At 35.8% G+C, this 13,069-nt stretch overlaps 1 protein-coding gene across 10 annotated transcripts in view; it reads right to left on the bottom strand.

The window, feature by feature from the left end:
- Nucleotides 1–13,069, bottom strand: part of LOC109819409 (uncharacterized protein At4g14342-like) — a 38,833-nt gene that overhangs the window by 22,142 nt on the left and 3,622 nt on the right. For 6 of the 10 annotated variants that reach the window (XM_020385129.1, XM_020385128.1, XM_020385127.1 and 3 more), the window contains exon 3: nucleotides 10,776–10,848. In XM_020385129.1, coding sequence (XP_020240718.1) covers nucleotides 10,776–10,793 — 18 coding nt within the window. In that variant the 5' untranslated portion in view covers nucleotides 10,794–10,848. Of the gene's footprint in view, nucleotides 1–646; nucleotides 727–9,693; nucleotides 9,981–10,770; nucleotides 10,849–13,069 lie in introns of those variants that run through there. The other 4 variants (XM_020385125.1, XM_020385126.1, XM_020385124.1 and 1 more) reach the window with 4 other exon arrangements.

Here is a 13,069-nt window from a genome sequence, read left to right as displayed (position 1 = left end):
TTTTAAACAATAAACATAGAATTTTTTACCTTTTTTTGTAAGTTTTTGCTTTTTTAATCTATTAAACAGTATAATCAATGTTATAAACTTATTACACAAAAAAAATTAAAATATGTAACAAATACGTCCACGTGCAAAGCACGTGTACTATACTAGTAGGAACTAAAACAATGATTATACCTTTTGCAAAACTGAAGTGTACTTTACACAATCATATTATACTTACAATGTTTGCCAAAAATTATAATCAATATAGCCAGTATATACTCTCTAATGCTGCATCGCGGCACATAGCAAACGTCAAAGTGTTGAAAGAAATTTAATCAACGAAGTTAAATCAGGATTTGAATCATGGCTCAAAACTCTCCTCGTACAACTTGAAATGCGCCTAATTCAATCTGCAGGTTTCTTTTGACCATCAACATAAAACCCTAGAAACCCTTTTCACAGTAGACTCGTTGCACAAAATCTCATCTTGATTCAACTTCATATTTCCTTAGTTCGGATTTAAGAGATTATAAAGCTTTAGAGATTACAGCAACAAAAAAAGATTTATCTCGTTGAAGCTAACATTAGGTCTTTATAGGGTTAAGATTTAATAAGAAGCTAAAAATCCAGAAGAAAAAATTTGAGAAATAGGATTTACCTGCATCGTTCAAGGTTTGGAAAATAAAGAGATTGAGAAACGAATAGAGAGGGTGAGATGTTTCGCCCCTCCTCCTTTCTACAAATTTCGCACGGAGGTTAAAATCGAGGAAGAGAGAGAGAGAGAGAGAAGCAGGGGGGAAGCTAGCGCGAGGTGGCGACTGATTACGGGTCGGATAAAAGTTATTTGGATCCAAAACCCACCCGGAACTTTTTGCCGTTTTTGGTTTGAGAGAGAATATGCCCCCAACTTCAAAGCCCAGCACAAATTTCATACCAGCCCAAGTAATTGAGAACAAAAAGATAAGCTACATACATGCCCGAAACAATAGTTGGAGCCACTAGAAATAACCCACTGAACCTTTAATTATATTTATGAGATTTGCTACAGTGACCCAAAATATGGGACCAATAAGGAGGATAAGTGAGGTGTCCCCCTCCTATTGGATAATGAGTTGGCCATCATTAATGATGGCCAACTCATTATCAATGAGTTGGCCATCATTAATGATGGCCAACTCATTATCCAATAGGAGGGAGACACCTCACTTGTCCCCCCCTATTGGTCCTATATTTTCGGTCCTTGAGGAATTTTTCTATATTTATTTACAAAATGATTAAGAGCAACTTCAAGAGGCTCCTCATCCCTTGTCCTTGATCAAATTTAGGGAGTAAGAGTTGAATAATTGGCTCCAACAAGCTCTCTATCCCATATTCCAAATATAGGGTCCTTGTGAGCTTCTTCCAAATCAAAGACAATAGAGAGACTCCCTATATCTACAGTGACAAGCAACAGGTCAAAAAATGCAACGGTCATATTTGCATTCAAGCCCCTCTCATCCTCCTTTCATCTATAAATATTGCATCTTTGTATAGGATAAATTAGTTCATCTCATAATTTAAAAGCACTTGGCATTCTACTATTTTTCTTTAAATGTAAGTAAACTAGTTCATCTCTTAATTATTTTATTTCTCTCATATTTTATACTTACAGCTGATTTATTAGTTTTCATTTCATTTTTAATTTTTTTAAACTAATTATAGTGTTGACATTAATTTGTATTGATTTATTAGTTTTCATTTCATTTTTAATTTTTTTAAACTAATTATAGTGTTGACATTAATTTGTATTATTTTTGGACAGATGGATTATTACACTTTGTTGACATTAATTTGTATTATTTTTGGACAGATGGATTATTACACTTCTCTACTAAATGAGGGATCATTATCTGATAGTGGTCTATTGGGGAGCATTGTTGGAGCACTTTTGGGGAGCATTGTTGGAGTATATTTTACTCAGCCGTTACAATTATTTATTACAAAAGGAGGTAAGTGAAAAATGTCTAAAACTATTTAGGCTCCCTATTTCCTAGGATGGGATATTTGCTCCTCAAATATAGGAAAAAGCTAGGATCATTGTTGTAGATGCTCATCCTTGCTTTAAATAAATAAAAACGAACAAAACATGTAAGGATCTAGACACTTTTAATTAATGTTGTTGGGCAATAAATAGATTGGTTTTCCAATAGTAACGGTTTAGTACAAACAGCGATTATAACTTAAGCGTAGGTAAAAAACGAATGATTTAATGTAAGGATCCAGAAATTATATGGAAATTACTGAATTGTAAACTTCGGTCTCAGCATATTGGATTATATACAGATTAGTTTCTGACCAAGGTAAAAGCTTGAAATATGAACAATAATATTTAGACTGGGCAGGCACAAGAAGCGTTATGCACATCCAACGCATTTCCTGTCACAAAAACAGTGTTGTACTTTGCCATGCTAAGTTTATGCACCAAACTTAGCCAAAGATTAATGATCAGCAAGCTTGGAAAACATTTACTAATAATCCCTACCTTAATATCTGTATTATGAGAAAACAACTGTGAACGGCGCGAGACACCAAAGGGTGTCTCGGCATTGTGCGCGCGAGCCGAGACACCTCAGGGTGTCTCGGAATCCGAGAGCGGACGGTTTTGTTTTCCAGATCGGTTTTGGACTGGGATTTGATATAAATAGGAACGTTGTTTCCTAGGATTGAAAATAGATATAAAAAAAGGGGAGAGTTTTAACAGAGATTTTGAATCTGAAAAGGAGAGATCTTGACGAGAGAAAAGAGAGAGAACTTAGAGGGATTGAACAAGAAAGAGGTTGTCTTCTCTTGGGTAAAATCGAAGCTTCATCTCTGTGGGAGGAGCGTGTAGGTTGTGCAAGTCGTCAGTGTTCTCCATCATAGTGGAATCTCCCTTCACCCCTCCCATGGACGTAGGCAAATTTACCGAACCACGTATATCTCTCGCCTCATTTACTTTGAGTATTGTTTTCTGTGTATTTGTCATTGCTTGTCGTTCCCTCGATATTCAGATCTTAATTTGATATCGGGAAGAGTGTATATCTCACCTCGCTGAGAGCTTGTCGTTCCCTCGATATTCAGATCTTAATTTGATATCGGGAAGAGTGTATATCTCACCTCGCTGAGATGTTCACTTCTGTTCTTGTTTCCAAAAAGAGTGTATATCTCACCTCGCTGAGATGTTCACTTCTGTTCTTGTTTCCAAAACGAAACAGGAACATCGATGCTAGTTGGAGTTTGTGTAAACTCAACAAGGGTTTTCTCTCTGTCAGACCCTAGAGGGGGGTGATTAGGGTCTTATGCTAATCTAATCCGATTAAATATTAATTAAAACTAATTAACAAGTTATCTTAGCAAGTATGAAATACAACAAGATATGTAAGCTAGGATAAGTAATATGAACAAGGGATATATCCTAGCAATGAGGTATATTATGAGTTATATGCAATGATATGAAACTAAGGGTGATATAAACATAAACAAGATAGTAGGCAATATAATCAACAAGCAATATACAAAGGCGATATAAGATAAGAACATAAAATTAAGTACGCCAATGCAATCACAAACAAACAATATGATTACGGAGTTCGGTCCCCACGACCTACGTCTCCGCTCCTCACCTCGAGGAGATCTCCACTATCACAACCGGGTTTTCTACGTTCACCCGAACAACGTTTACACCTCACAATACAATCACTATGCAATCACACCTCACACACTAAGTGTTGGTCCTAGCCCGTGTCCTCCTCCTCAAGTGCTCGGTTACAACCTCTCCCTAGGCACGTCAACCGACGCCACTCCTCTTGGATTCGACCCCGTCTCTCACCACACACTTCTCTCGGTGTACAAGTGTATTACAAGTGAATCCTCACAATTAGGCTCAATACAAAGTGTTTGTTACTTCTCTAAAGATGACAAGAGATTGGGAGAAGAGTGAATGCTCAAACACTAAAGGATGATCTCCACTTGCTCTTGTGAAATTGAATTCACAAACACAAACCCTCAATTGCTTAAAAGCTTCTTAAACCAAACTTAAACAAACACTAAACAAGTTTAAACCTTTGTTAAACTATTTTAAAACATTCTCTGTAGTTTTGAAAGATGACAGCAATGAGGTATTTATACTCACTCAAAATCTCAGCCAAACCCCCAAGCAAAAGTCCAAAAAGCCCCAGAAAAATCAGCTCAGAAAATAGCCGTTGGAGTGCAACGGATCTATTGTCGGTCGACCGACAAAACGTTCGGTCGACCGAAAGAAAGAATTCAGTCGACCGACGAAAAATCCGATCGACCGCGAGCAGGTCTAAAAAACAAAGAAACAAGCAGAGACTTCGTCGGTCGACCGGTGCGGTCGACCGATGGAGCTTTCCGGTCGACCAGACCGGTCGACCGACAGACTCTCTGTCGCCCAGTAAGCATATGAACTCAGGTTCGGTCGACCGGTTCGGTCGACCGAAAACTGATATGTAAAATATTTTTATAGACTTAGTAAAACATGTATAAACTGATATTGAAGTCTACAAACTAAGTACAATATTTTCACAAAATTGCATATTCTATGCAATGTTTTCAAAAACACAATAGTAAATATGAAATATGTGATTTCATATTATAAACATGAAAACTCAAAAACTATGTATGTATATATATATAATAACTATGTAAATGCATAGAAACCAAAACTTATGTATATATATATATAACTATATATATATATGAAGAAACCAATAAATGTGTGTGTATAGATATTGAGCTTAGAGTATATAACACACATAATATATAAATCTAAAACTATATTACACAAGCAATCTTGATTTTCAATTAAGCTTGACTTGGTACACTTACGGATGAAGCTTGAACTTGATCTTTAACTTGAATTGTATAGGCTTCAACCCGACATTCCGCCAACCTCCTTTGGATATCATCGTTGAAGCGCAATCAACAACGTTGTTTGTTTACAATACATAGGAATGCACAAACACTAGACAAACAACATTAGTAGTAAATTGTTTGTAAATCATCATCAAAATAAGAAGGCCAACACTCTCGAGGTGATTCGCTTTCGCGGCGAGTGGGCGTGTCGGCCACCAACAATTGGTATCAGAGCCCTTGTTCATATTGGGGGTGGTAGAGCTTCCGATTTGAGGTGATGCTTGGTTATTGTGTGGTGCACACAATGTGTTTGTTGAAATTCCTGAGAGAAGCGGATTTACTAAAACAAACGGAGAATGACGTCTACCAGTAAAATAGTTAAAGTTGGAAAGTATGAGATTGAAAAGTTCAATGGGAAGAATGATTTTTGTTATTGGAGGACGCAGATGAAAAATTCGTTGATTTCGCAGAAATTGCACAAGGCTTTGGCAAGAAGAGAAAAGAAGCACAAAGATATATAGCACAAAGATATATCTGATGAGGGTAAGGAATAGTTCGATCTCGAAGCACGAGCGTCGATTATCCTATGCCTTGAATATGAACAATAATATTGGATTATATACAGATTAGTGTTGTACTATTGTTGTACTATTGAATATGAACAATAATATTCAGTCTGATCAAGCACAAGAAGCGTTATGCACGTTTAACGCATTTCCTGTCACAAAAATAGTGTTGTACTATGCCATGCTAAGTTTATGCACCAAACTTAGCCAAAGACTAATGATCAGCAAAAGCTTGGAAAACATTTACTAATAATCCCAACCTCTTAATATCACAGTCATATGAGAAAACAACAAACTAGTGAGTACCAGAAATCACAGTACCACATGCTACACGCAAACTTTTAGATGAAAAACCTGCCACAAACTAAGTTCTTCCTCCTCTTCTGAGATGAATCTATAATTTTTAGATGATGAAAAGCCTGCATCCAACTCACAATTTCTGGTACAACAATATCAACTTCTTTCAAGGACTAGTTACAAACCTGTGTTCTACAGAAACTTATCCACAATAACCACAAGAATCCTGTTGACAAATCTTAAATTCAGTATAAATATCAGAAACAAAAGAGAAAAACATTAATCCAATCTCTTCAATTATAGTATATATCCTCAACAATTTGTCTCATTGCGAATCTAAACACACTCCCAAGGCTTCAATGGACCCCAACAACAACAGCAGCAGCAGCGTCACAGCAACAATCGATCTCCTTCTCCAAGCGAGAATACTGCTGGAGATAATTCTCCATCCAACAAGCTACTTAGCAGTACTACAGAACTGGCAATCCTTCTACAATACAAGAACTCCAAAAAAGCTGATGCTCTTCACCTCAACCGGCTGGGTTGACCTCCCATCAAAAAATGCCGAAGAAATCAAGAAATGCTTTGAGCACCGATGCCTGGCAACAAAAATCGAGATTGGCGGCTTTGAAATCGTAGTAAATCTTATTGGCATGATACTGATAGACTCATGCAGTCGCATGACCTCTATTGCCTGGATTGATACACAAGGGAAGTCATTTTTTCCTAAGAAAATATATGGTGGAGGCAGAGTAAGGTCACTGGTGCCGCAAGTATTAGAGGAGGCTGGGAGGGTTTCGTTCGGCTCTTTACTGGATCTCGGGAGGTTGGAGGAGAGTAATGATGAGTACAAAACGGTGAAACAAACGTTTATGAAGGGAATGAGGCTTAGAGATCACAGAGAAACTGCAGAGGTCATGGCAGTGTACTCTTGTACACATGCATCTAGATTTGGTGCTAATTGGCGTTGGGCATTCGGAAGGATAGCTCAAATCGGAGACAATTACAACAATATTACGTGCGGATGGTATGGCGCAGATGCGAAAAGCCTGAAGAACATTATCACGAGGGGTTTCGGGCTTGAAGATGCTTTAATTGGGAAATTCGGCACAGGCATCTATTTCTCATCAAAAGACCGATCTGCCTTATGGTATCTACTCTTACCAAGATTACGTAGTATATATAGACTTTATATTCTGTTACATTACACTTGGGAATAAATATAAACAATTATTTTGTTAAGATCTATTCATCAATTTCTCCGTTATACCAAGTATTGGAACATCTTGAGGAACAAATATTCCCTAGGTAGGTAAGTGCATGCTTTTCATGCACTTTTTAACAGACAGGTTAAAGTTTTACAAAATATATCCAACATACGGCAATGAACCTAACACAATATAATAAGTTTGTTTTATCTTTGTTAAATCTATAACTGCTTTCATCAACAAACAAACCATTCTGTAATTCTGTAATTCATCAACAAGCAAACAAACAAACCATTCTGTAATTCTGTAATTCATCAACAAGCAAACAAACAAACAACATATGTGAAGTTGTCATTTGAAGAGTCATGCACATAAAAGAAAAATTCATGGCCATACCTCGGGCTGTCCAACAATGATATGGACCTTCATTTTACTGTCATCACCATCAACATAAGTAGCGTTATTTAAGATACACGGGAAGACAGTAACATAATTAGAGCAGATAATAGATATCTCTATCAAATTGCATAAAATTGTGGTTTCCTTTGGAAAGATCAAAAACTTGGGGTTACCTTTAACTTAGGATGTTACATGAACTTTGGGTAACACGATTTATTTGTGAGCAAGGTGTTCAGAGATCCTTTCACATTTGTCATATATTTGATCACGGTTAAAAAGTTTGGTTCTTTTCAAGAACTAATCGAATAATTTATGTGTTCCCAGTGCATGTCTCTCAAAGCCTGATGCTGATGGGGAATATCATGTGCTACTGTGCCAACTTATCTTGGGCACAGCAGAGAGGGTTACTTCCGGATCTAAACAATGTGGCCCAAGTAGAGAAGGTTATGATAACGGCGTTGATGCCCAATTGCATACAAAATATATTGTTATTTGGAGTGCAAATATGAGTACTCACATAATACCTCGATATCTGTTGAGCTTCAAGATTTCACAGCTTATTCAAGGTAACCATTCTTTTTACCTGATTCACATACTAACAAGACATTTCTTTCTCGCTCTTGACATTGATTTCTTAACATTAAAACCTATTGTAGAACGCTGGAGAAGGGTGCATTACAAGCAAAGTTTGAATCAGCAAGGGCTTCCTACACCCATCCCGCTAAGATCTCAAGTAACATCCAAAATTTTCAAATCAGCTTATTTTTTATGCAATTGTTCTTTCTGCGATTTTTAGATCCTGCTAACAGAATGATCCTCTGCTGGGTTGTTTTCTCATGCAGACCTTTCTTCCAAGGGGTCCTCGGTACATGGAAAGATACCAGAAAAACAAACAATTTCGCTAAGGGTGAATATGAAATCTATTTCTATAGATAATACTAATGTTTCAGAGTTTTAAGTGTGTATGTCAAGATATTATCAGACAAGCGTTTGTGTAACTTTAAAAGGGTGAACATATAGAGCCTACTGTGTAATATTGTCTGAACAGCTTCTATATGTTTTTAATGTTCGTTGAAATTGTGCTTGTTTGAACAATTGTGGTAGTTCTTTTTTGAGGTAATTAATGAGCGTGATAGTTGTACAAAACTTTCAAAGAACGGTCATATTAATCGACTTCTTACTGTGTGAAAGAACAAAGAGAGAACTAGCAAACGGGAAGTGCTTCATGCCGCTAATGTGATTTAATATTGAAGTTAAAAGAAATACATGTCTGAAAGTAGTTCGGGAAGTGCTTCATGCCGCTAATGTGATTTAATATTGAAGTTAAAAGAAATACATGTCTGAAAGTAGTTTGAATGAAGAGAAAAGGTAAGTTAGTGATTTAATATTGAAGTTAAAAGAAATACATGTCTGAAAGTAGTTTGAATGAAGAGAAAAGGTAAGTTAGAGCAAGAGAAATGGCACCGAATGTGCTGAACAATAAAGAAATCTTACTAATGCCTCTCCTATATTTAAGAACTTACGAGTTAATTGTATCTTTACTGGTGATATATGTTCATCTCACTTGTGGTGTACTTCTCAGAAAATTCATGCCACCTTTTTTCAGCAAGAATATTCACAATAAAACTTAAGTAGCCCCTTACAAAAAGGCATCCTCTCAGAAACAAAAGAGTCATCAAGAAATCAAAGATATTGCTAACTTTAGAAGAGTGTCTGATACATTTCTAGGTCATTGTGAGAATAAATAGAGCCTTGGGATACGGTCAACCCTTACTGATTAATGTTAATCTCATCTTTAAAATATATACACTATTCTAACAACAAATTCAGAGGCTAATTTATTCTAGTCAACTTTTAAGGTTTTGAGCAAATATCGGCTGAAGCTTCCCCAGCTTGGTAGAGATGTGATATTTCTGTGTTCAACATGTCTGTTTGAGTCCTCATTATATATAGATATATCCAATAACACCCCCCCCCACCCCTCCAAAAAAAAATTATGATAAAAGAGTATAATCTTTTTTACAAATTCCCCCCTCATTCTATGTCACCATGTATATAAGAAGCTAGGGGAATATTCTATTAAACAGGCTACATAAGAGGAAAACTTTGGAGGAAAGCAACACATAATTCGGGAAAATATATGGTAGAAGAACAATTAGGCCATAGGCTCAGAATTATTATTGAAGAACATACAGTTTGAACGCTCAATTGACAACAATGCATTAACTGCTATAAGAAACTAATGAAAAAAGAGCACACAATATAAGGAAAACATGCCTGAGAACTCAAATAAAGAATCCTCTCCTATAAATGACAGAGAAGGAAGGAAAAAAAATACTAACTGTCGTTAAACGCCAATCGGTTCTGGGTAAGGCTGAAATCAACAATCAAACATAGGGTTTTGGTCAGAATGGAGTTCAAGTTTGTGTAGCCAATTCATGTTGTTAGAGTCCTCATTCAACACCGATGCATGCTTTCATAGAGATCAAAATCAATTTTCCTCATGATTAGGGGCTTCCCGCTTCTGTCATGGAGATCTATTAGCTGCCAAGTCTCGATAATCAGAGATACTCCTGTTGCAATCCAGAAGAGCAAATTCCACTACAGCTACGATTCTCTACTTCATCAGCTGTCATTACATATAATATAATAATCTTTGTCACAAGTCATATTTCTGATATATGAGCTGGAGTGCCACGAATCCGATCTTATATTATTTCTTTCTTTTATGCTTTAGGAGTAACTGTTTAGTATATACTATTACCAATTGTTTGGATTAAGTTATTTGTGTATCTCACTCTGTGTATATTCTTGTCCCCTTAAATGTTGTCTACTGATGATGCAATTAAACTATCCCCTTTTCTGATTTACAATATAATTTAACTAACTTCAATCTTAAAAGCTAAAGAATCATTAAGATTCCTGATATTTTTCTAATGCAATGCAGTCAAGCCGGCATAACCGGGCTCTTCAACGCCATGATTCAGATAATCTCTACATTGCACACCTAAGACCGGATGAATTCACATAAGAATAAATGCTAAACAACTAAAAAGTCATTATAATTTCATAAATGCATTGAAAATTTGAAGCCTAAAATGTCTGTAGGCATAGCAAATGCATATAGTTCTTTATTGAGTTCAGAGAAGGCAATTTCCAGAGCTAATATTTTCTAAATAGATATACATTTTCATATTTTAAAAACAAAATTAAAATAAAAGGTTATATTCGCTCCTAACATATACACTTTCATATATTACATTGAGAATAATAATAATTCCTGCTAAAATAAGGTTCTTTTATTATGTATCAACACAAAATAAACCATTCTAAGATCCATACTCAGCCAAGATTAAGCAGCTAAAATCTAAAAATGTCCAAAACATAAATTAATTTCGCAAAAGAAAAGTGAAAATTACCATACGTAATCGTCTATTTTCATATCCCCAAATTCAGTTCATCCCTCTTGTGCCTTTCCAAATCCACCACTCCTTCAACTACAAAATAGCAATAACAAATCAGTTCGTAAACAATAAATTACATTAAAAAAAAGCAGGAATCCAATGTCAATAGATTATCCCCAATTTTTTTTAGAGTAATACTTTAGTATGTCAACCAAAACCTATAGCTCAGTAAATTCTGTTAAAATCTAGCTTGATTCGGATCAATTATCCGCTAAAATTAACACTACCCAAAAAAAAGATAATTAAGATGATGGAACATCCAAAATGAGAGTCAGAGAACATAGCACTCGGTGGACTTTACATGGTCTCAATGTTGTATCATTTTTGTAACTACCAATGAGAGACACGTAAATACTGGATTTGACAATCACTACAAATCGAAGCACATAAATTGTGGAAATTATTTACGAATTGTACCATCAGTATCCAGAATCTATTTTTGAATAACAAGGACGTTCACATAAACTAATTGAGAAAGGAGCATATAGTCAAGTAAGACATGTTGAATCCCAAGTTTCTGGTTTAAGTCAGAGAACATAAGTCAAGAGTATGCACAAATTTCCAATTAAAAATGAAAATATAAAATTAAAGGTTGAGTCTAACTCTGTGCATGTACCTGTCTGGTACATAAGAATCAAGCATGACAATAGCAAGAAAGAAAAGTAGTTGATAATAATTGAAGTAAACTCATATTTGTATTCTATCTGAATGGTTGCGCAAAGAACCTTGTCTAACCGTACAAAATAAGATCTAATGGTTGAGTTAACTCATTTTACATTGGTGGTCTACCTTACTCCTGTCCACAACCATTGCCGAGCTGAATTTCCTACATCAAAAGTCCTGTTGGTTACCATTCAATTCTGATCCAGAGGTTTCAGGCTAAACATTTATGCAAAAGCTTCCAAATCTACAACTTCCAAGTAAATCCACGCGGTGCAAATAAACCCATATCAAATAATAGCAACAACTGTAAGAAGCTAAATCCTTGAAAGTGTACCATGATACAGTTCTTGAAGGGCATCACCTATCTCTTGCACAATCATCGCCTTCTCATCTCCGGAGCACGTAACCATAATAGCTTTCTCACTTATCACACCTAATGTAATTTAATCTAGATAAAATTGGAGAAAGAGGCAGCTATTTATTTGTATAAAGAAAGAGAATGATGCAAGTGAGGTAAGTGTGAGGTTGTTGTTACAATACCTCGAGACTAAGGAAATTATTTAGTTGTATAAAGAAAGAGAATGATGCCAAGCATTTATAAGCTGTTGAGACCCTTTTAGCACCATACACCTGGAGACTAGATAGGCATATTTCAAAACTGAATCGAGAGATTAAAATTGTATTGCAATCGACTTCCTTTTACATTTAGATTCAAAAAGGATGATGTAGCCTTTTATAATTTGAAGATTCGTGAAATTAAATGAATATTCTATTTATATAGACGAGGAACATGGCAATAAGAATAAGAGAGGCCGCCAACCGTATTGGGTGAATTCAAATTGAACTTTGATCTAGTTAAATATTCCTTTAAATATTGCTTTAATTTAGTTGGCATCATCATTTGACAATGCACAGGATCAAAACATAATTAGATACCTGGACCAGAGTAGACTTGAATTTGGCCAAGTAAATCCAATGTTTACCAAGTAAAATAGAAGTCATATCAAATCAGGGCATTATTTTGCAAAAATTTCAAAATAGGGCGAGACAGCGTTTGAGCACTATAAGCAAAAAAAAAAAGAGAGAGAAAATGAACCTTGTAAGGAAATTCAAAAGATTCATGGATATAAGTCACTTTTAGCAACATACCATACCGTATCATCTATTTCAAAAAATTCAAAGAACACCAATCATGCTATTCAACGTATGCAAGTTTAGATACTTCCTCCTAGCTTCATCGTCCATTCACTTTTAAGGAAACTCATAATTTCTGATAATGTCCACATCCTTTGGGACAAGTTACGTTAAAACCTTCATTCCTGGACAGAAAATGTTCGGCAGTATCTACCAAAATTACGCGACAAGTCTCATGTTCAGTATAAATGTCAGTAGTTCCTTAGACAAGACTCACCACCATTTTGAAAAGCCTACTTGTTCTTCCACCCTCAAAAATCTCGTCCCACCACCAGTCAAAATACACTATGGACCCCGACTCCAACAACATTGCAGCAATTGATCTCATTCTCCAAGCGAGGCTGCTGCTGGAGATCATTCTTCATCCTATGAGTTGTTTGGCAGTCTTACACAACTG

Source organism: Asparagus officinalis, chromosome 8, assembly GCF_001876935.1.
Source record: "Asparagus officinalis chromosome 8, Aspof.V1, whole genome shotgun sequence".
Lineage (NCBI taxonomy): Eukaryota > Viridiplantae > Streptophyta > Magnoliopsida > Asparagales > Asparagaceae > Asparagus > Asparagus officinalis.
The sequence above is the reverse complement of the archived record's forward strand: the minus strand, read 5'-3'. Positions and strand labels throughout refer to the sequence as shown.